We start from the raw sequence: 24133 nt of genomic DNA, 5'->3' as shown, positions 1-24133 counted from the left end.
TGCCCTTATAATGCTCTTAATGTACACTACCCGTCAAAAGTTTGGACACATACTTCTGATTTCTGAAGTTTTTCTTTCATTTTCATGACTATTTACACTGTAGATTGTCACTCAAGGCATCAAAACTATGAATGAACACATATTTAATAAGTATTAGACAAAAAAGTGTGAAATAACTCTAACAAGTTTTATATTTTCAATGATCTAGAATAGCCTCCCTTCATATCAAACATATATAAGATAACATACTGAGGACTTTTTTTCTTTCTTTCGCCACATTAATCCACATATCTTCGTCTTATATTTGATGTCTTCAGTATGTATCTACAATGTGTAGAAAGTAGTAAAGATAAACAGGAAACAGGTGTATTCAAACTTTTGACTGGTAGTGTAAGTTGATTTTATAATGCAATTAAAAAAAACATGTTTTTTGGGTGGATTAGGCTAGAGTCATGGCCAATTAAACCACACAGCAGAACCATTCTGCACCCTCCCTTGTGGCCTCTGAACAAGTTGCAGGTGCTTCTTGTAATTTTCTTTTTATTGATTTTTGTCAGTTCAAAAGATCACGGCATAACCGGTTGTGTTGCAATTTCCCTCGGATGCAGTCTCACAGGACAGACTTTCTGCCAGGGGGTGGGGGCAGACAAAAGAGGCCACTTTTCACAAGCAAAACCATTTATTTTTCAAAACCCAAGAGGCATCAGTTCATTCAAAAATAATGACATTTAAAAAGGCGAAAATTACAGTGGTTTTTTTTGTAAGGCACAGGATAGATAACGAGGAAAGTTTTGAAACACTTGGGCAAACAGCTCCGCTCAACACAAAAAGCCTCAGTCACGACCGTGTCGCACTAAACTTCCTGGTCTTTAAACGCACCAACTTTTTTTTTGTACACCTCTTCTCACATCTTCCTCTCCACTTTATTCACATTTGTTTGAACGACATTCAAGCATCCTTGAGTTTTTCACATCACGTGTTCGTAGCCCTGAAATGCCCCAAAGTCTTAAGTTTCCGCAACAGTCTATATTGCACAGTCCTCTCTAAAATATACACAGAGCAGTCGTTTTGTTCTTTGCATAACGTGCGTTCCACGTTTGAACTTGAGCATAAATAAGTCAACTCATAAAACAAATCAAAGTCAACATTGCTACTTCGACCTACATCTTTGCCGGTACCTTTCCTTTGGTAAGAGTTCTCTCAGACGGCACAACATAACTCGTCACGTAACAAATTGGACTGGAAGCAATGCCAGCTTTGTCAGAATTCAATATAATTTCCACAAAATTAAATAAAATGCCACAAAACCTGCATTTTTTTTTTTTTTTTACATTAGCAACTCTGTATTTACAAACACGGAAAACATGGACAAGGCAGATCAATTTTTTTTTTTTTTTTTTATAAAAAAATCTCCAACATCTCCTGGTCACCGATTAAATATTTGCCTGGGAGGTTTGAAAAGACGTTTTGTTCTCGCATGCTGAAGTAGATGCTGTAAACAATATGAAAAATCTACACGGTTCAACCAAACGATGTGCCCTTTGATCAGCAAATTCACTATGTCACAACAGCAGACGGGCACTTTCACTGTGCCAGCAGGGCATCTGGGTTACTTCTGGAGCCTTGAGATGACAAACCGTCTTCGCTCAGGTCGTACCTGCAAGACAAAAGCAGGAAACACGCGTTGAAGGGTAAAAAAAAAAATCCAACAGTTTCCTCAGAAATCAGTCAACGCTGAAAATTTAAAAGGTCAAACATTACCATTGAGTCCATCCTTTTGAAATGTCTTCGCTGCTTAAATCGACCAGCACCTGCAGAAAGAACCAAGGCATTGGTTTTCGACATTTTTAGCACCACATCTTCTTTAAAAACAATTAAAAGCAGCCATTACTTTTCCCAGAAGCCCTTTGTGTTTGGACAGGATCCCGCCGCCGTTCTTCACTGCTACATCTAAAGTCCTCCTGTGCAGCTCCACCATGGAAACGCTAAACTCAAACCTGCAAACACACACAGAGTCAAAGGTGGAGGGCTGGGATATCACCCCTTCTTTAGTTTATGAAACAACGGCAGATGAAGCAAATATGCAAACCCACGTCTGATCATAAATGGGGTTCAGGGTCCTCTTCATGGTTCCCGTCTTCCTCCTGCCAGTCCGGCTCTTGTCAGGCAGCAGATAGAGGCGTATGAAGGGATCGGAGCCATCTTTGGTGAAGGCTATCAAGTTACTGAGGGCACGCGAGAAAAAAAAACAAAAAAAAACATTTCAATCACATGGTTCCGGCCACATGCTGTTATGGTTCAAAGCTGCCTGGTCTTTCCTGATGCTCCCATAGGGTTTTTCCCAATATTAATATGTGTCTGAAACCCAACAACCAGCAAGGAGAGGAGAAAAGCCCTCTGTCAGGTTCTTTGTATTTCCGGTTTTACCTTGAAATCTGTTTAATCTGTGGTCAGCGTCCTTAGTTTTACTTCCTGTATTTATTTCTTGAAATCTTTCACCTGTGTCTCTCGTTGGCAGCCCTGCCCTTGATTGTTCTCACCTGTGCTCGCTCCTCTGCCCCAGAGTATAAATAGTCCTCGTCTCCCTTCGTCTTATTTGGTTCATTGTTTTCTGGTTTGTGCATTGTAGGCCCTGGTTTGTCCAAAGCGCTCAGTCGTGTCCAGGTCTGTTGGTGCATGTGTTCTCTTAGTTCCTTGTTATGACTTTCTTTTGTACTCGCCTCGTCTGTTTTTCTGTTAAGTCTTCCGGTTTGGTTTTTGTTAATAGTTTACCCTCATGAACACCCTTAGTTTAGTTTTGTTTATATTAAAAAAAAAAAAAAAAAAAAAGTCTGCAAAAACCAGAGAAAAAAACACTCCTGCTCTCTCCACTTTTTACAAATCCCTGAAAACTCCAATTCTACAAACTAGCCCTTTGTGATGTCAACAAAGGCCCTTCTACTGCTTTGATTCCTTTACCAGTTTTTGTGTGTGGTTTTCTCTGCTGGAGGATGAAACCTAAATGTGAAAATGTGTAGCACCTCTCAATAAGGCTCAGACCTTGTAATAATAAATAAAGATTCTCAGGGACCAAGGGGATCGACACTGAATAATCATTGGCCATAAATTTAAATGCAACAAGAAGGCAAGGGCAAAAAAATAATTAATATGTAGGGGGGTCGGGGGGGAGTGAAATGGAAATAAGTCCATAAGACTATCAAACAAATTAAAAGGGGGACGGGAAGGCGGCGGCGGCCTCTCACCGGCAGGCGTGCGCCACCACAATGAGCTTGTTCCTCTGGGCGCTGTGACGAACCGTGAGCTGGACCTCACCCAGGGGGAACTGGCTGAGTGCCGAGCCACTGTCGAGGCAGAGGGGGAGAAGAAGGAAACAACAGAGTAGGTCAGCGTCACTTCCACACTGGGCTGCTGAAGCTCGACGGCTGAAATATGTGGAGTGAAATGCCATCGGAGAGGACCGAGACCGAGGAGATGGAACCGAGTCAATCGTTGCAACAAAAAAAAAAAAAAAAAATGCTTGCTCTGATTTCAGAGATAAAAATACATGACATGGTTCCTCCAGCCATTAATCGCTATTACTTTTGCAGCTGGCGGAGTCGCTGCTGCAGCTCCAAGGTGGCGAAGGGCAGGGAGACGTCCGAGGCCAGGCTGGGCGTGGACTCCTTGTGAGGCAGGTGCTTCTGGGAGCCGCACATGCTGATGCTCAGGGTGGACACGCTGCGAGGGGGCGTGGCCGAGTACGGCTCGCCGTCCCTCTGCTGGAGGGTGAAGGTGGAGGCGTTCAGCGGCGGCTGTGGCTGGGGCGGAGGCGTAGGTGGGGGCAGCGGGGAGTCCGAGGCGGACTGCCTCAAGGACGAGGCCGCCGTCGGCTGCGGCGCGCTGGACTTCCTGACCTGGACGGAGGAGGGCTGGTCTGAGGAAACCTGCTTCTTCAGGGACAGGAGCTGTGGGAGACAGTGGGTGAAAGATTGACATTTTATCCAAAATGACTTGAGTTGTGATAGGTTTTTGGTCCAAATCAGTTAAGCTGCCAACAGAAGTGAAGTAAAGCTGCCTTGCCTTGGCTTGCCGTGGCTAATCTGGTACACAATTGGGTTACTAGACCGCTTTCAATTATTTCCCTTGAGATGATTCCATATTAGAATGCACTCCTGTTGCCATATCAGAAAGGCCAATGCAATTGACCTGCGCAGGTACCCAGCGTTTTGCAGCACCGCCGGCATGATTGCAGGCTGAAGGCGAAGCCCAAACTCCATTAGTGCCGTGTCAAGAAATAAGGTAATGGCGGCTAAACTGGACAAGTGTGAATGTCAATTTGGAAGTTGTGCAGAGAAAGTAAATGTCAGCCGCCCCAGTTGAAATGGAAATATTGTGAGCAGGTTGGGCAAATCAAGGAGGCTCTGAACTGCTCCCAGTGTGAGAACAGGAGAGTCTGCAACAGGTTTTTTTTGCCATGTTTTCCCCCCATAGTAGCTAGAAAACAGGAGAATTGAACATAATATTTCAATTGAACACTTATTGCATTTTCCGTTAGATTAAAAAAATATATATACACGCTATTATAGGGGAAGATTGGCACCAATTGCAATTTACAGCCACGCCCCTAGGTGTCATCAAGTTCTGCATGTTGGATTTTCTTCCTTTCGGGAGAACCAAAATGAACAGGTCAATTTGGGCTCCCTTTGCATCACTCATGCACCCGGGTTTGTGTCTCACCCTCAGGGCCATCTTAAGCTTGACAGTGGAGCTGGGGCCCGAGTTCCTGAGGGGGAAGCACTGAGTCAGAGTCATGTCCTCCTCGGCCAACAGGATGCTCAGAGGCACCGTCAGGTTTCCCAGCGTGCACTTGTGCTTGTCATCTTTTACCTGAGAGAGAAACAAGGGGTTAGATTGGTGGGTGGCGCCGCCAGAGAGAAGAGAAGCCCTTATTTGGTGAGGGGCATGATGAGGTGGTGTTATCAGTGAGGATTTGTAAGCAGTACCTCCAACTCCAGCTCCTGCCTCCTGGGGTTGTGGACAAGGAATGATAAACAATCTTCCCACAGAGGCTCCTTGGTTTTGTAGCGGATCTTTAAAGACAGGCAGTCGTTGGTCAGTTTAATTAAAACACGCCAGAGTATCTGCTCTTTATCTTGTAGATCGAGCCGTCTTGCGAGCACGACTTTGAGTGGACTGCCAAGTGCATTTTCACACAAAGAATGTGTGTTAAGCAGAGATGGGAGACTGGGGTCACATGACTTGACCCGAGTCAGATTCGAATTTCAAATTTGACGACACGAGACTTGCTGGACTAACACTGATAAAAAAAAAAAACTCGACTTGACTCAGATTTGGTCTTCATGACTTGAGACAGATGACTCGAAAGGATTTGACTTTTTAAAATGAAATGTTCAGCTCGAAAACCAGTGACACGACCGCCACAACGTTTGCTAATAGTCAACTTAACGTGGCCAGAAAGCTAAGTAAGGTGGGTCTTCTCAATAAGATGCGCACTTTTTGGCTGGTCAAGTTGGTGAAACGTTAGCTCGAACGCTAACGTTTGCTGATATAAATGCTAATATTAAGCCAAGTTCATTTTAAGATATGCATAACATCAACGTAATGTCATATTAAGTGTGGAACCTGGGGTAGACGGTCAGATTTTTGAATGACTTGACCTTTGACTTGCTTGACCTGAGCAATGACTTGATTCTCACCACAGTGACTTGGGAGTTGCTTGTGACTTGAACATGTGTGACTTACTCCCACCTCTGGCGTTAAGTGCTAAACATAGACTTTGGCCAAGTCTGCCTCATCAGTTTAATGAACTGGCTTTAGCGGCTGAAGCCAAAAGGCCGAGCAGAGAGAACGATGGCTGCAGCGCAGGCCTGGCAGAAAGCTTTTCAGGCCGTGGAGTTTCCTACCATCAGCGCTTTTGTTCTATATTTTGCCTGGTCAGACATTTTCCAGAGGCGGCGAGGGGGGGGGGGGGGCGCGGCCTCTTGCACTCGTGTGTAAAGTTGATAAGTGTGTGACCGGCTATTTTAGGGGCCTCCTGCGCCGACGCTGAAGCCGCCGCCCCCGTCCATTCCCCTTCCAAGATAATGAATGACAGTTTTAGCCTGTCAGGTGCTTCAGCAACGCCGACACCACGTGCGCTCGTCGCAGAGGTTCCACCCAGTGCCATTTAATGCAGCCACGCCCCCCCCCTCTAAATGAGTAACCAAGCCAGAGCTGTTACACAAAGGAGGTGGAAAAACGAAGCCGTGTGGGCAGCTCTCAGTGGGTGGAGGTCAAAGGTCACGGTTTTGGGGGAAATAATAATTCCAGGCTGAGATTCTACCATGACTACAAAATGATACGCGAGTGAAACGCAAAGTATGACAAAAACAAACAAAACAAAACAAACACACACAAATACAACAGGCGAGTATCCACCTCTTTGACTCACCTTGCTTTCAAGCGTCTTGTGTCCGACAGTCAGTTGCACGTAAGGACTCGGTTCGCTGCTGCTCTTCTTTGCAGACTGTCGTGTCGGAACACGTGGGGGGCGGGGGGAGAGAAACGAAACATTTGCATGAGCTGGAACAGCCCGCCAGCGTGCAACACAATGCAAAGACGCCACTGACGGACATCATAATTACACACCCCGGCGTGGTTTTATTTTTCTGGCTCTGCATCAGACAACACAATGGTGAGAGAGCGGTGCAGCTCAGAGACGGCAACGTTGCCGCACATCATGACAGGCAGGGCTGCAGGCAGGGAGGCGACCGGGGAGACTTGCCAAGCTTTGTCTCTCTCTGTTTTCTAATTTTAGCATGCTGGCTTTTGACAGCTAAGTATTATTCAGGTCCCCTTATAGAATAAACAAAAGGCCAAGCACTGCTTGAAGTCTCAACCTTTCTGTTAACTCATCTGATCCTTGGAAGAGAGTGATCTGATCTGAGGGCTGCTCCCAACCAGCATTCCAATTAAGCTCCGCATCGTCCACAGAGGCTCATTAGCTCAAATTAACTCCTCAGACTAGAAGCAACTGTGAGAGAAATGCAATATTTTCTTTTTTTAAATCCCACATATGGGTTTTCTGTGAACTGTTTTGCATCTAATTTCACCGCAAAGAGATGAGAGAGGAACTTCCAACTCATCCAATGAGAACAATGAAAACATGAATAACCACAAAATGATGAATAAATAGTGATAATAGCGCAGAACTGAATAAGGTTTTCGGGACCTGTCAAATTAAGTTGAGGTAATAAAATATCTTCTCATTTAGTTGCAGTGGGCAATTTAAACAGAGAGCCGTTCCGTTTCAGTGGACAGCAACCAAGGCGCAGCCTGGCAGGGAGCATTAAAGATTTTTCTCCTTTAATTTGAATGGCGGAAAAGAATCCGGACAGACCAGCATTTCTTTTTTCTTTTTTTTTGGTATTCCCCTATGAAATGTGAGTGCAGTATCAGGAAATTTGCATGCAAGGTCACAAAAGACAGAACGGGTGAAAGGTCACATCATTACAAAGAGCACAAAAAAACAGAGACGGCAACCAGTCGCATCTTTGCATGCACCACAAGACACTCCACTGCTCCGGCTCAGGGAAAACCACCAGGGCAACAAATGTGATAGTGGCATGCAAGGAATCGTCTTCTTCATCTTTTTTTTCTCTCACATTACCTTCAGGACCTTAAAGACTGAGATTTGCTTCAACCCGTCATAGCTGAAATCTGACAGGTTGCTCTTTAAAAGCCACGGAAGAGGAGGGGGGGGGGGGAGAAAATTGACACCCAGCGTTAGTTAGGAGGACGGGGGAGCGACCGAGCACAGTGGAGAGGCACGAGAACATAAATAGCAGGTAAATCAGGAGAGAGACGGCAGAGGGCTGAGCGACGCCGCTCACAGAGGAGACACTGATACGCTGAGCTTCCGTCTACCTGCGCTTTCTAACTACTTTCTAATTACATATATGTCATTCACGGCCAACAAGGTATCGAACTCGGGGGCCGATCTTCGTTATTAGACGATTAGAGCAACGCCATGCAGACCAACACATGCCCGCCGTGACGGATTATTGGGAATCCCCGTTTACTGTGCAGTCCACAGCACCGCACGCTGGTCGGGATGCAAGAGTAAAAGGGTGGAGGGGTTGGGGTGGGGGAGTCATAGGGCGGGGGGCGGGGGGGGGGCAGGGGGGCGGGCACTCACACATATCTTTCTATACTCTGTGGTATTGCTCTCGCAAAAGACAAGACCTGACGCTCGCCTCTCCCTCAAGTTGCCGCAGCCTAGGCTGCCCGTGAAGACGCTCTTGGGGTGAGGAGGAAGAGGAGTGGGAGGTGGGGGGAGGGGGGAGGTGGAGAGAGAGAGAGAGAGAGAAGCCGCCGTTAGAAGGTGCCCAAAACGTCCTGCTCACCGAAGCTGAAGGTAAGCTCGATGGCGCGCGACAAAAAGTGAAGAGGATTAAGCCTCTCATGAGTGAAACGGAGGAGAGAAAAAAAATGCTGAAATTTGTATACAAGGTAAAAGTTCAAGAGCATTGCCAACAAGCACAATACCCACATGTACATTCATGCCAAGTGGGAGGTTGAAAGTACAGCACTGCTGCACACTGACCCATAATCCCTTCACTTTCTTACTAAACTGGTTCTGGAATGTTGTAACACGCCAATGTGTAACTTTCAGGGTGGGGAGGACAAGAATAACCGTAACTTGCCGCAATTCTAATCCGAATGTGGCGAGTTCTTACGGGCAGGTTCTGAGCCGAGTCCAGGTAGACCACCAGCAGGGCCGAGGACAGGCCGTCGTTGGCCAGGCTTCTGTCTGCGCGCACGCTGCGCAGCACCTGAGTGGGAGACGGGGGAGAAGCAACCGGGTGGAATTCTCATTCTCAGCGGCCTTGATGATCTGCGAGTAGCGTTTGCACGGCGGCGGCGGCGGCGGCGCCGTACCTGCTCCAGCTTCTCCGGGGTGGAGAGCAAAGACAGCCACTCCAGCTTCAGGTGGAGCTTCCCTGTGGACGTTTCCTCCAGGTCGAACCACTGTTGTGCAAGAGGAGACGAAGAGATTTGATTTTGATAAACGAGCCTCCATTAAACGTCTGCTGGTCGGTTTAGTGGTTTCAAACTCGCCCTGACGTGACTTTTACCTCATCAACCTTCTGTTCTTTGTGCAGCTCTGTCAAATCGATCATTAGGCTGTAAAAAAAAAGAAGAAAAATTTAAAATAATTAGGAAAATTGGGACGGCGAAGCGCAAACACAGGGGATCTCACTCATTGATTAGCACGAAGGGCTCTCACGTATTGATCGCAGACGAGTGCTGTTCATGCTGCACGTACAGTCACAGGCCGAGGCAAAAATGAATAAATAAAATCAATTGGGTTTTGCCCTCAGGCTGGAACTGTGCAGAGTAGCAGCTCCTGCTTAATGATCACCGACACCTTTAAGCAGGGGGAAGGGGGAAAAGAAAAAAAAAAACCTGCTTCCCGACTTTGATTAGTACGCGGCGCGCGACACCGCGCCGGCTTTCATGCAGCCTGCGCACACAGCCGGCAGATCAACGGCAGAGCGGCGCCGCCGGGGTGCGAAGGGACGGCGGCGCCGCTCTGAAGCCATAACGGCACGCACCTCCCCAGGAAGTCGTCTTTGTCGGGGTCCTCGTCAAACAGCTCGATCTCCAGATGCTGCCCCGAGTGCTCATACACCAGCGCCTGCGGGAGAGAAGGACGCCTCCTGATGCATATCTTTACACAGTCAGCCAAAATAATGTCAGGAAAAGAAAAACTTGCGTAAATATTTCAATGCCACACCTGTTCAGGCATTGTGAGATGAATACAAGTTAGCTTTGGCCTCTACAATTACAAGAGGAGCGCAAAGCGGTGGCCAATGCTGGAACCAATGCTTGTTGGCCAAAGTGTTCAATGGGATTGCTGCGCTGCTGCCTCATGAGGACGCCGGCAGCCGGCACTCACCTCGTAAACTTCGTTCCACTTGGGATGGAGGCTCTCCTTGACCGTCTTGCTCTGAAAGAGCTGGTTGCCGATCTGCAGCACGCCGTAAGGGTCCGACTTGCCCTTGATCAGGCCTCCGAGAAACTTGTCCTTCCCTTCCAGGTCGAGGGCCTCCAAGAAGTGAATCCTCAGGACCCCCTGTCGGAAACGACGGCAAGACCTCAGCGCATTCTGACTGAGAGCAGCAGGATTTTTTTTTCAATGAATGGACACAAAAGATGAACAATCCTTTGCACGTGCTATTCAAGTATTCCAAGAGGGTTTTATTAAAGGAGGTGTACTTGAATGCACCAGGACAATGCAGACAAATGCTACTGATGGAGGAAACGTCGTAAACAAACTGTGACCGGAATAATTTGGCCGCAAACGTTTGACTCTCGAGCAGCGTCGCCAGAGCGAGGGCGCGGTCGCAGCTGAGGCAGACCCGAGTGTACGCCGTTGCCATGGCGACGCGGGCTAGCGCCACAGCCTTGGCTTCTCGTTTTGTTTGGCCTCCTTCAGTCTTGCCTCTGAAGAACCGACTATCGTGACGAAACATTTAGGGGAAATAAAACAACATGTCTCTTTCCAGCCATGTTCACTGTGAGGTCAGCGTGTGAAAAAGCGACTGGAGGAGGATCAAAACTGGGCAATGGCGCCGGTTACCTTGGGCATTGGGAAGCGCAGCTTGGCCAGCTCCACGTCTCCGACCAGTGGGATGGTGATGCGGTTGGGCAGGACCAAGTGGCTGTGGATAACGTCCTGGATGACGCTGTCGGAGAAGCCGCTGCCGTGGGGGGGATGGGAGCAGAAGAGCAGAGGGGGGGAGGGGCGGCGGCGGGAAACAGAATGGCACCATGAATTATTTAGGCGCCGGTACCCCTGGGTTATAAATATTCTCTCTTAATCTCAGCCTGGTACTGTGGAACGTCTTGCTCCGCGTGTGGCACCACGCTCGGAGCCGGGGTCCAAGCATGTGGTTCCCGCAGGTCCGACAGGCCTGTGGAAGGGGCTGTCCGTCCGTCCGTCTGTCGGTCTGCCCCTCCAAGGGACTCAGGGACTCAGACGCTCTTTAGCCACGTTCAGACTGCCAGCCAAATTCCAATTTTTAGACCATCCAGACTGAAACCGGATGGCTCTTTTGTAGTCTGAACACACTGATCGGTTTTGACCGTCCGACGTCTTTGCTACAGCAACCTGTCAGATGAGTCAATAATGTGGCCCAGTCTGAACAGAGCCACATCCCATTTGGATTTGAGAAGGAATTGTGATTTGAATCAGATTTGCCTGCAGTCTGAACGCAGCCTTTTTTTTTTTCACTTTGCCGCTGTTGCATAGGTGGAAAACGACGATTCCCGACAAAAAGTCACAAGCGGATAATGCCGAGAATTTATCGCCGCCGGCTGTTCCCCTTGGGAGAAGATGGCATTTCATAAATCCTCATCAACAAACCTGACTATCCCGTAAAACCCACGCCGCAAAAACTAACCGGCCACGTCGGCAAAACGGCCGTAAGAGTTACGACGACGTCGTCATTTGACAGCTGCTCCGGTAATGAGGACGTTGTTTCAGGCGTGAAACCCCCAGGTGTTCGTCCCAATGCGTCTTCCTAACGGCCCCGCGGCGTGGCGTCTTACAGGGGGCAGGGTCGACGTAATAGGCGGGCTGCATTAACGGAACTATTTGTAAGGCCTGGTGAATGAGGTCGTCCTGGTGTCGCCGTCCAAGACTTCCATTTCCCCTGATTAGAGCTTTGTGTGCTGCAAGAACCATGAACACGGGACCAGTAAATGTGGAAACTTCCTGGATTCTTTGGCAAGATTTGCACCGATGCAGGGAAATAAAACGGTGGAGGTGGCACAACGCAGCTTTTTCTCCCTTTCTTGGCGATGACACGCCTGCAAAGTTCTCTTTATTTTCCCAAATTCAGAGGCGCCACTGAGGCCAACAAAAAAAAAAAAGACGTCAGATGAGGCCAGAGAGAAACCACAATCTCCTTTTTCTTGCTCTTGCTTACTTGCTTGTCATCCCAAAGCTATTTCAAATCGGGGTAAACAGATAAATCAGAGGGCATCCTTGCGTGGATGACACTCAAGGCAAGCGGCCTCGTCGACGCCGGAGCTGCTTTCCCAGCAGCAGCAGCAGCAGCAGCTGGAGCTCAGACTCCAGTCGGCCAGGAAACAGAGCCAAATTATGCAGAATGCACTACTTGATGAACCACCCACGTGTTTAAAAAAAAAAGAAATCTCCTTTTTTAGCCGGAGGATGTTTGACATTTCAAAGTAAAGAGTAGTTCAATGACGTTTATTATCAGCGAATCTCATGCCAAAGTCAAGACTGGGACTCATTTTCAAGTCCCAGGTTTCGTTACTATTCAGCTGAAACCTCCTAATGCAACCTCATAATTCATTCGCCCCACAGCGCCGGATCTTCCGACTGTCCTGCAAATCCAATTACTGTAAAAGTCCCTCACAGAAACTCTCAGCTCCAGCACACGCTCGGGGCAAAAAAAGCAGAAAAAAAGGAAAAACAAAACACAAAGGAAATAAAGTTAGATTGTGTTTGTCGTCTGGCGTTGAGAGAATGAGAAACACTGATAGGATGGGACTGGGAGAGCCCTCTGCTAAAATCAAAACTACAGGACGCAGCACTTAGACGCCTGAAACCCCACCCCAGGAGGCGGGCGAGGGCGGGAGGAGTCGCAGCCGGAGCTTTTCTCGGCCTGAGGCGTGGAGGTGTGAGAGGATTCCTGCTGCATCGGTGCTTATTGCCCCATTTCCCAGACTCCCCTGGCGGGAAGAGCGGAGTGCGCACACCTGCTGGCTGGTTGACGTCTGTTGAGTGTGTCTCTGTGTGGGTGTGCGTCTGAGAGAGACAATTTGCTTGGTGATCTCGAGGAAACTGCACTGAAGGGATGGAAGCTGATCTGTCAATTAACCGAATCGTTCACATAACAACGATGGATCGAGTATCACAGTGTGGACGTTACGGAAGCGTATTGCTTTCACTTGGGAAAAAAAAACTTTGTTTTTCGAGGTAATTTATTTTTATGGTTGGTTTTTCAGGGTAATTTCTTTCTGAATTTCTGAGTGATTTTTTTCCCAGTGTTTTTATTATCAGAATTATTTTTCGGACTAATCTTTTTCTCCCCGAGTTTAGAGAGCATCTCAAACAATCAAATTAATTCCTTTATTGAGAACTGTATTTAATGGAAAAAAAAACAGAGCTTTTTTTCCCAAAGTGAGTGCAATACGCTTCTGTAGGATGCACATTGATGACACATCGATTTTTTTTTTTTTTAAGTGAGACAACTGCAACTGCAAGGCTGCAAGAGAGAAAAATGATGTATCGGCTATAAATGTTGTCCCTCTCTGACAACATTAACTCTCCCTACCTTTCCCATGTCTGTTAATATACAATTTACTTGTGATGTAAAACAGCCAATGACGTCATAATGCCCTCAGGCCAGCCCATCAGGCTTCAATATCTTTTCTTTTCTTTTTTTTTACACCTCAAGAGGGGCCTGGCTGTTATTTTGATGCCACCAGCAATTCGAGAGGGGCAAACAGATTGCGGCATGGAAACAACAAGGCATTAGTTGCTTAATGCCGAGGTTTAGGGAGCGACACGGCGATGCGAGTCGTCGTCGGGCAGCTGATGCCGTCCGTCTCAACCCTCGCTGCCGCCGCGACCGAGTCGCCACCTGGCGCCTGCGGGCCTCGCTCCCCCCAATCTTCTTCTGCACGTGCTTCCCTGCGTCCCTAACATGCAACACACATGCACGCGCACGCATGCATGCACGGCATTGCACAAGTGACATGAAACAGATCCGTTTCACCCCCGCAGAGGGCAGGACACCAGAGCGCGAGGCCAAGGGTGGAGGGGAGGGGGGGACTTCCTGTGTCAACATCGGCGGGTGCGGGTGCGGGTGCGAGCGAGAGTGATCCCAGAGCGTCACACCCGGCCGACGGTGTCGAGTCGATTTCATTCAGCGGGGTTGAATTACAAAACTGAGGACAGCGGCCGACGGCTGCGTTGCTCTTAGCGACTCCTAATTTACAGAGTTTGCACACAACACCAGGGGGGGGGGGAGGATCCTGCACTTCCTCAAGTAGGCCGGCCAAAGACCCAGCAACAAAGAAACTGGTTAGTTAGTCAGTTTATTTATTGTCCACAATGTGGAAATCTGTCTTTGGTCTCATCAAAAACCAAGCAGGACAGCGACAACAGCAACAACACTCACACACCAACATCTTCAGGGCAAAAAGCAGGACAGCGTTACATTCAAGACGCACCAATGAGACTTGGTATTCAGTGCTCCAATTTGACAGCTTTTTTTCCTAAGCACTTCCTTGTAAATACAACTTTATGTTTCTGTCTCTTCCCAGTGATTTTAGAGGCTAGCTTCATTATTCCCTGCAGCTTTATGTTTGGATTACCATCCCATAATGTTAAAAGTTAAGATTCCCTCTATCAGCTTCTTATAAACTGCTTCCATAATATGCTTGCTCACTCTAGAGGAGTTGAGCTTGTTTCCTGCTCTGACCTGTGGGAGGCCAATACGGATCAACTGAACAAGGACGTGCACGGTTGCGTGTTGCATTACGTAATGCAAATTCCTCGGAAAGCCTGCAATGCTAAGCTCATCAGGCTAGGCTAGGCTGTGGCCACGCTGCACCGAGCAATCCTATAACACAGCAGCACAGTGCAGCAACAGTTTCCTTGAGAGTTCATCGAGGCGCTTTTGTCGACGGGCAAGAAAAGCAAGGTTGAGCTGAACTCACTTGAGTCCCGGAATGTCGAGTATATTAGTGAGGCCGGTCCAGTTCACATCCAGAAGCTTTGAGAAGGAGGAAACAGAGAAAAGGCGCATCATTAGTACGCAGGAGGAGTCAAATCAATCCAAATGGACATTTTTTTGGCCCACGTGCAACAGTTACTACTTTGAATTAATCACATCGGTCACATCAGTTCATCACAATGCTGCCAGTCGCACAGAGCGATTGTGAGATTGTTTGAGTTTGCTTGATTGATTTGGTCAATAGATGGTGTCACGGTCGGAGAGGAGTGGACCGGCCGGCATATTGCACAGCGAAGGATGTTCCAAAATACCGATGACACTCGGGCTGCTGAGCCTGAGCGATGAAATCACTCCGGAGGTCTGGTGGCAGGATGAGTTGCATCTCTGCACGAGCACCATCCTGAGTCAGCGAAGTCACAACGAGGAGCACAGCGAGCGGCCGGAGCCTCTTATGGTCTGGAAATCTTTCCAATTCTTCCGCAGCTCAGGATCAGACCTTGTACGGAAACACGCGAGGAATTCCGATGAGATCATGCATGGATCCCCCGATGAATTTCTTTGTTGCCCTCATGATTCCTTTCCTTCTTTTTTGAAGAGATTGGATTCAGAATGTTCAGTCGGCTCGTAACTCAGAGCGGCGTGCACGTGGGAGTGAGACTGCGATTTGGAGATAAAAGCAAAACTGCTCCCTCCAGCCTGGCTTGGGCTTCAGATCCACCTTGAGCTTTGGCTGAGCACCCAGGGGAGGAGAGCTCTGCTAAAGTAGGTCTGCATCACACTGCGCTACATATTTATACCCACATGTGCACACACAGCCCTCATGTATTGCAGCTTCCGTAAAAAGCTGCACACTTTTAAGCAGCGGCGGCGTGAATTTGCAGATGGATGGGCGACGAAACCAGCTGTAAAAGCAGAGCAACGGGCAGCGTGAAGTATAAATAAGACGGGGGAGTGATGTCAGCAGCGAGGCCAGGGAGAGTGAATAACTCAGCTGGCTGCTACATCAAGGCAGATAAACACGTCCTGGGATGCAGCTGCTTTTCTTGGTGTGTTTTTTTTCCTTTCTAGTTCACTTTAAAATATGAGCACTTTCTTTTACTATGATGATAAAAATTCAGGAGACTATAAACTGGGCTGCAGTGCTGTATGTATATTGAGGCATTTTTCAAGTCATGGTGCCAACCTTGGAAAAACTGATGAAGGCAGAGCAGAAAAATGTAAAGCTGTTAAAGCACTAACCTCACAAAGCTGCACAGCATGTCTAGAAAGTGGACGAGTGGCCTCGTCGCAAAACCCATTTAAAAGCAGGTTTTGCATTTCAGCCATAACAAATCCGTCTTAATAGCCTCTAATGCATTTCCCCAGTCTGCAGCGTCATTAACCTCCGCTGGGTGAGATTGGATTAATCGCATTGAGCGCCGTCTTTTATTCTGTTTTTACGAGTCCAGACTTACTGGCTTCTTGAGGAAGAAGAGAGACAGAGCTCCGACCAGAGGCATATCGCCCAGCAACGGCTCCATCACCACCCTCAGCACGCCGTGCATCTATGGAAACACAGGAGAAACACACTGACACACGCCGGCAGGCAGAGGGAGGAGGGGGCTCTCGCGCCTTCACATTCCTCGTCATCCCGGGACACATGACAGGTTGGAAACTTGATCACGGCATCATTTCGTAACTGCCCCGTGTCGTCTTGAGTCATATGATGACAATTACTGGGATTATGTGGCCAGGGGGGGTCGGGGGGGATCGGGGGAGGGGTTCGCAGCTGCTACGTCAAGAGAAAAGTTTTTATTTTATTTATCTAGCCTTTATTTTACCAGGAAAGCCCCATTGGCCAATAGGCAGCAAAACTTAAAATGTTCAGCAATGAAAGTGTTGGAAATCTTGCTCTAAGTTTAATTAAAGAGTGTTTTGTTCAGAGCTCGTAAGGGCCAGGAAAAAAAATGCGCTCCCTCGGCCTGACTGGAGCTAATCGAGGTAAAGGAGGCGCATTTAATTCAGACTCTTCGGCTCAACTCCGGGCTCATGCAAGGTTTAATTGAGACAATACCTTCCTGGTCAACCGTGAGATTGAATGCGACACAACAACAACAACAACAACAACAACAACAACAACAACAACAACAAGCCGAAACATTTATCCTCTGACTTTAAGTTCACTTCTAATAGGTCACATTTCTACTTTTTTTTTCTTTTTTTAATTGTTTAAAAGTGATTTGTTCTAGGTATATTATGACCATCACACTATCTACAGGTGAATATAGTATAGTTATAATGGCATTAACTTTCCGTGTAGAAAAAGTTCAATTAATTGCGACTAATTTCATTTAATCTATTAGTTTCTTAATCGACAATTTGTTAACGTTGCTATTCGCTACCAGTCTCTACTACCTTGATGCCTCAAATCTGACAGAGTTTGGCATCTAGTTGCTCAGGAGCAAGCAGGATTAAAGTGTTGGATGAGATGCTTCGGAGATATGTAGGTCTGCCTGAGTTACATAATGAGGTCAAGTGAGCGCCACGAGGGAAAGGTCTCCACGGAGACACGCCAATTGTTTCTTCTGCGCTTCATTTTACCGCAGCAGCAGGAGCAGCAGCAGCAGAATGCAAAAGGGGTCAAGGACACCCAAGGACAGCCCCACGTATGCTATCCTCATTTAGTTCCAATTACATTGAATAACCTTTGGGCGGCTCATTTGTGTCCCATAAAGTTTATTGCGCTCTAAAACTTGAGTGGCTCCCACTGAGAAAGAGGAGCCTTGGATCAATCTGCGTAATTTACGCTGCAATAATATGGTAAAATTGCTTCATATTCCTCCGGCAATATTGTTTTCTATTTTACTGTCACACGGGCGTCCCGTCGGCTCCGGAACTGCGCTCTGCGTGACATCAAAAGTTTGTTCGGGAACAAAAAAGCTTCATCTTAAAGCCAAGAAAAATAAGATTCAGATCTGAAACCTGCTGCTTTTTCCCAGTCGTTTGGCTTCATTGCCGTCGAATGTCTCCATCTGCCAAGCTCATACTTCTTTTCTGACAGCCACCGCAGAGACCATGAGCGGAGCGAAAAGGACTGTTCCTTTGTCAGCATGTAAAAGCAAATCAAAAATGGGTACATTCCGTACCTGAATGCTCTTAATGCCCGCTTTGCAGTAGTAGCGCTTGATGTCGACGTCAATCTCAGTGTTGCCCACAAAGCTGCGGGAGGAGGAGCACAAGGTGAGTCGGGAGCTTCCGCGGTCTGTTCGTTCATTTCAAAGTTTCGCTTTTGGCAGCCGCACAAATATAAACACACACACACTCATTTCATTCAACGTTTAAAGTTTCAAACTCTGTATTATAGTTTAATTTATCCACAGCTCAGTAATTGAAACAATGTATGGGCAAGCACACACCCGACTAATGAACAGAATTTATTCATTGGACAAAAGAAATGTGTCAGGCAAGAGGCCACCTCTTCTCATGAGTCATCTCCACCTGCACCTCAATTTGAAAAACTGAACCTTTTGTCAATTTATGACATTAATACCCTTCGATCCCGCATATTCATTTGTAAATACATTTATTCTCCACATTTGCTTGCTAAATCTTTCAATGAATTCTTTACGGTTAGCTCTCAGGTTCATTCTCACGATACAAGACAGGCCGCTGAACTTCATTCTCCCTTTCGCTGTACGACACAAAGCCATTTTTGTTTTTAGGTTCATTACTTTGGAATTTTTCATTTAGCAAAAACATCTTTGGTTGGTTTTAAGTCGAGACTGAAGTCCTATCGAATACATCAAGACTCTATAACTTCTACTTAATTATTTCTTTTACAGCATTTCATGCTGTTGTTTTTGTCTTATCATATGCTATTTGTACTACTGTTGTTGTTGTTTGAATTTTGAGTATTCTATTCTATTTGTTATTTTAATCTTTATTTCTGGGGAGGTTTTCTTGAATAATAATTCCTTGAATTTACCGCTTCAGCACTTTCTGTAAAATTGTATTTTGCGACCGTGCTCTTTGTGTCGGGCTCACCTGATTTGCAGGTCCATGATGATCTGCCTCTTGTCCACGTTCTCCGTGTACACCTTGACCCCGTTGACCCTCAGGGGCTGCACGACAAACACACGGACACACGATGAAGCGCGCCAGCGGCGACACCAACAACACCAACAACACTTCCCGATGCGCCGCCTCGCGCTGAGCACGCGGTCGACCCTCCTCCTGACCCAGCGCGGAAACTATTTACGCAACAAGCGCATATGTCTGGCGGGCGCGTGTGTCCGTGCACGCTCCCACCCCACCAGCTGTCCCACCTGCCACCAGCACTGCAGTGTTTTTTTTTGTTTGTTTGTTTGTTTTCTCTTAGCGCTGTTGGCTGTAACGTCACACCATCTCGCACAGGCAGCAGGGCGGCGCTCACTTTCTCCCCGATGTCGATCTTGCTGAAGCAGAAGGTGCTGAGGTGGGAGTTGCTCTCCTTTATCGCCGGCTCCACCGTCTCGCGCAGCACCTTCTCCACAAACTGGCAGATGTAGGGCCACATCTGCTTCACCGTCTGAGGGGGGACACAGGGAGAGCCGTTGGAGACGCCGACTGGGCCTTAATGCAACTTGCTTGAGAACAACCAGAGCCTCCACTAGAGGTGACGGTGCAGTTGCACATAGACAAACAACCTTCAGTAATCAGGTGTTATCAGTCAAAGGGACTGAGGTCTGGAATCAGATTCCAGCTCCAAGAGACTGTAACATTTTTTTTAACACTTTTGAAGTCAATCTAAAGAAGTGGCTGAAAGGAAACCAGATCTGCCAGCACTAATTTTAAATATAAGTTTTTATGTATCCTCCTATGTATCCTTTTTTTTTTCATTTGTATTTGTCAAGGACTGCGGATGGAAAGTAGCCTTTGGCTAATTTACTTGCACTGTCCCTTTTAATATTTAAATAAATTAAATAAAATATATAACGCTCCCATGTCCTCTAATTAATCTCAAGCCAACTTGTTTGCTCGTGCTTTGAATAATTTTCACGCTTTGAATAACGTTCAGTTTGAGACGCTCATTTACATCGAGCGGGAGCAATAATATTAAATTTTCACGTCAGCCTCTCGTGTTTACACATGACTCCTTTCATAGGTGCATTAAAATATAGGCCATGACGTGGAGTCTCACTCTGATGCGTCCGATTGCACTGCAGGGGTGGGGCTGCATGCTAAGTCTCATATGCTGCAGTGTACGTACAAGCGCGGCAGCAGGCACACTGCCGCCGCCCCTGGCAGGGAAGGACGTCCCATTTCTTCCCAGTTTATAAAAAAGGCAAGAGGTGGAGGGGAGGTCGGGGGACGGGAGGGGGAGGGGGGGCATCACTCACGCAAACAAATTGAAGAGACAACCGCTCGATGCATTACCTTGTTTAACCATTCCACCCGCTCGATGTCTGGGAAATGGACCTAGAAGGGAGAGAAGACAGTAAATATTCACCACATCGTGTCTGTCACTGCCTCTCGAAGTGAGTTTACGTGTAATCATGAGAGTTTAAAGTTGTCACTGCAGCTCGTGGTTATGTCTTCTTATATGTCTTTATAACTTACATTTTTTTCCCCCAAACTAAAATACAAAAAACGTTCAGTTTTTATCATTCTGGGTGATGGATTTAAGACTGGTGGCTTGGCTTGGCAGAATATAGAATTTAAAACAGTTCGAGTTTATTCTTCAAGAAAAGGGGTCAGTGGGTTATCGCGACTTTTGCTTTTCAATCCATAGCCTCGGATACTTCGACCTCTCTTTGATTGAGTGCATCGCAAAGAGAGATTACATCAGCTCAAACCTTGAACACACAGCAGACTTTCCAACTGACTGTACATGGATTATTGTAATGCCCCATTTAAGATCATTTCAACGGCGTGCTTTGGCGATGCTCCTGCGCTGAACGCTGGATCAGTTAGCAGCGTCTAATTTGCAGTTGCACATACACTTCACACACATGTGCAAAATTAATTGAGACTGTGAGTCGCAGTATTGGATTGTCCTAGTAAAGCAGGCATTGATTTAACATAAAGAAAAGGGAAAGGCCTATAATTGTGTCGATACTGAACGCAGTGAAGTGCAAACACGTACGTTCTCTAACGACCCAGACACAAGAACAGGACTCCACAACTTGGGCCGTATCGATAAAAAAAAAAAAAATCTTTATTTTAAAAGGTAGAACCAAAAATCACTCTGAACGAGGACCATTGACGAGGGAACAAAAGCATGAAAAAAAGACTCTTGACAAAAGGAAAAATACAAAACACTCACAAGGAGGAGCAAAAAAAGAAAATCACTTGTCAGGAGAAAAACACAATTTTCTCGCAATTTCCAACATGGGCAACTTTTGACAAAGATCGACTTGGCAGGATGGAACAAGACAAACTCAACTGACAAAACACACACACACACACACACACACACACACACACAGGTGGAAAAGATAAGGGCGGGGAAGATGTAGATTATGCAGGTGTGCATGCAGAAGAGAAGTCAGGGTCGAGCGCGAGAGGAAGAAGGTGAGTATAAAATAATACAGCAAATAAAGAAGAGACAACAGGAAACACTGAACAAGGATCAAAACTTGACCGACTTTTAAGTTCATGACACCTTAATAAATGAGGGACAAGCAAGCAGCCCTATCACACTGAAATTAGGGTGTTTCTTCCACATTGCAGGTCTAAGAGAGCGACTGCTGCAGCTGGGCGGCAGTTCACACTGTGCTCTCCCAGCTACGGGGGAAGACCATTATTCCTAAAGGAGGCAACAAAAGTGCCAAGCCAGCACTCGTGTCAAAGTTTAGATAACGCAAACACGGGCCACCGGAGGGCGCAGAGAATAAAACTTCCTGTTAAAGAGGCTCCGGGCCGCTGAATTAACAAATTGATCCTCTGAAAAGGCAAAGGGCCGAAGGTGAACTGAGTGCGGCAGGTCGAGAAAGAAATCAGGAGAATCTTCGGCGCTAAAATAGAGATTAATAAACACATGTAGTCAGAACCATGTGGGGAAGCCCCCAGCAAAGCCAGCCTGCCTCCTTGTCTATCTTGCGTGTTGCAATAAAAAGTGTTTCTGTTCGGGTTCAGGGTTCCGCAACAAATCACCTCCTTTGTGTTGTTGTGTCAAAAGCGAGAAGGAAACCCGCTACACTTTGAGTTCAGGCGGCTCAGCCAGCATCTCGCTCTGAGTGATTACTTCTTTGTATAAATTTAGGGGAACGGGAACATCAGATGTAGCATTAGAACTCAGAAGACCTTTGCTCACAATTTCGTATTACTTTGAGAGCTTGAGATGTTTCAAGTTTGTTCTTGGTACCTCACTTTAACGTGATGCAGAGGAGACAATCACCTGTGAACCAATGAGCACGTTAGGGTATTACACGCTTGGTCTCATCATCCGGGAAGCCGAGGAGGAAAAGTCTTTTACTTTGATGTGTATTGCATTGATGCACAACCCAGCTTCCCCCAAGACTTCCATCAATATTAATCACATGTTGCCTTACAAATCCCTAAAGAGAGGCCGTGCATCAAAGAAAGATCCCAAAACAAAAGGATTCCAAAACATTAAGGGAAACATCCTGGAGATAATAAGTGACATCTCGACATCTAGTATTCTGGTCTGGCAGTTTATTTACATGATTATGGTCCTTGAGGGGCTTTTGAGGAGATTAGCAGCACGACCTCGAACACGCATCTGTCGACGGCGACAAGCAGAAGCGCAGCGCAGCGCGCCGCAGTCATCTCGAGTGTTGCATTAAAAAAAGACAGAGTTGCTGCAAGAGAAGATCGCACTCTGAATCCCAAAATAACAGGCACCCTTTGGGCATGTTTCCTTTCCAGCGTGGTGTCTGGTTTACCATTGTGCCCTGCTGTATTTAGACTGGGACTAATGTCAGTGCTGTGGGAGGGGAGCGTAACAGCTGTTCCATCATAGCTTTGCAGCTCAACTCAGCTCGCCGGTGCCAACCAGCCCTGTCAGGTGACTGGTTTTCCTGGAAACTCACAAATACCGATCCCAATAAAAACAAACAATCACACACACAGAAAGTGTTACGCTCACACAGGATGAAGTAGCTCCTGATTTGACTTTCTTACCCATGGTGGGAGGTCAGAGGTCGTCAGACAGTGAGTGGCACTTCTCTCCTCTTGCTCAAAGAAGGCAAAGGCTCTGCTCAGTCGGCTATGTTTCCCTCCCGTGTTCCTCCTCCACCAGAAAAACACGACAAGTCCGATGAGCAGCCAGCTGAAGCTGAATTCAAAATAACCCAGCGCGTAGATGGGGAAGATGAGGACGAACGTCTTGGCGATGTGGACCCAGGTCTGCGTCAGCTCGCCCGTGGAGGACATCGGGATATCGCCCCCTGCGTTTCCCGCCGAGGGGGGCGCAAAGTTGGGCTGAGCGCCGCTCGCCCCGGCGTGTCCGTTCTCCTTGGGCAAAGCCGGACTGGCATCGGGTGAATGCGCTCCTCGGACCCCCGTCATGCTGTCTCTAGACATGGCTCTGCGGTCCCGCGATCAGAGAGTCTCAATGCGGGTGAGGCTGTGTGTGACCCGGCTCCCATGTGCCGGGGTACCGAGGCAGCTGCTTTGGGGGGCTCTGATCTCTGGTTGACTCACCTGCACACCAGCCCATTGCCCTCGGGGGAACTGTCATTGAGCGCTCAATATTCCGCAGCGACAACGAGCTCGCAAACGCATCTCCTTCGATTCAAAATAGCCAGCCGAGTCCGTCCGCGTCTCCCTCTGCCGCCGCTGCACAGGTTGGGAATGGACATTTCCGAAAACGCACAGGGATCATGCACGAAGTTCAACCCCCCATTGGCCATAGACGAGCTAAAAAAAAACAAAAACCATAAAAACAGAATACTGAATAAATACTCCCACCTTGTGGCCAGGAGCTAAAACTACAGCTTGGCATCATTATTGACAGTCCGTCTGCGACAATATGCTCGAATGGCTAGAAAAACGCATTCTTATTCAGAAACTAAACGACAAGATGTAATGAAAAAACGTGTATGCCACTTCTACCTATTTGAGCAAATGTTTTTAGCCCGTTATTACCTCTCGTTAGCCAGCTGGGTAGCTTATAGCAAGGCATGCAGACGAGCACAGAGAAAACGATCATCAATAAACTCTTCTTTGAAGCATAAACAAGAAGGGAAACGAATAAGGATAATAAAAATAAAACTATATACAAACTGTGAATTTAAAATTTTGATTGATTTGGCATTTTGTACCAAGTTAACAATAAAATTAAGTGGCTGTTGCCATGACAGCTGGCTGTTAACTCATCGATTGCTCCGGGCGTGATTGAGAGGCTTGTTGCCAAGATGTCAACTGACGCGATATCCCTAGTTTCACCCCAC

General features: G+C 47.1%; 1 protein-coding gene across 3 annotated transcripts; it reads right to left on the bottom strand.

The window, feature by feature from the left end:
• Positions 1–660: 660 nt before the first annotated feature.
• Positions 661–23997, bottom strand: esyt2b (extended synaptotagmin-like protein 2b). Of its 3 annotated transcripts, none has more exons than XM_076047560.1 (23): positions 22863–23997; positions 20154–20195; positions 19171–19305; positions 18783–18859; positions 17885–17957; positions 16214–16303; positions 14743–14798; positions 10625–10745; positions 9941–10117; positions 9597–9679; positions 9117–9165; positions 8920–9009; positions 8718–8813; positions 8177–8278; positions 6431–6505; positions 4983–5069; positions 4717–4866; positions 3580–3944; positions 3243–3341; positions 2094–2225; positions 1892–1997; positions 1762–1811; positions 661–1657 (listed from the first exon to the last, which is right to left on the bottom strand). In XM_076047560.1, exons 1-23 carry the CDS (start codon positions 23262–23264, stop codon positions 1585–1587), a joined length of 2730 nt encoding a protein of 909 aa, XP_075903675.1. In that variant the 5' UTR covers positions 23265–23997; the 3' UTR covers positions 661–1584. The 3 variants fall into 3 exon arrangements, with proteins under 3 accessions (XP_075903675.1, XP_075903676.1, XP_075903677.1); XM_076047561.1 differs by lacking the exon at positions 8177–8278 and adding an exon at positions 7649–7711; XM_076047562.1 differs by lacking the exon at positions 8177–8278.
• Between the last annotated feature and the right edge of the window lie 136 nt (positions 23998–24133).

The sequence above is a fragment of the Nelusetta ayraudi genome, unplaced genomic scaffold, assembly GCF_046127955.1.
Source record: "Nelusetta ayraudi isolate G7.1 ecotype Tasmania unplaced genomic scaffold, CSIRO-AGI_Nayr_v1 ptg000094l, whole genome shotgun sequence".
NCBI classification, from domain to species: Eukaryota; Metazoa; Chordata; class Actinopteri; order Tetraodontiformes; family Monacanthidae; genus Nelusetta; species Nelusetta ayraudi.
The sequence above is the reverse complement of the archived record's forward strand: the minus strand, read 5'-3'. Positions and strand labels throughout refer to the sequence as shown.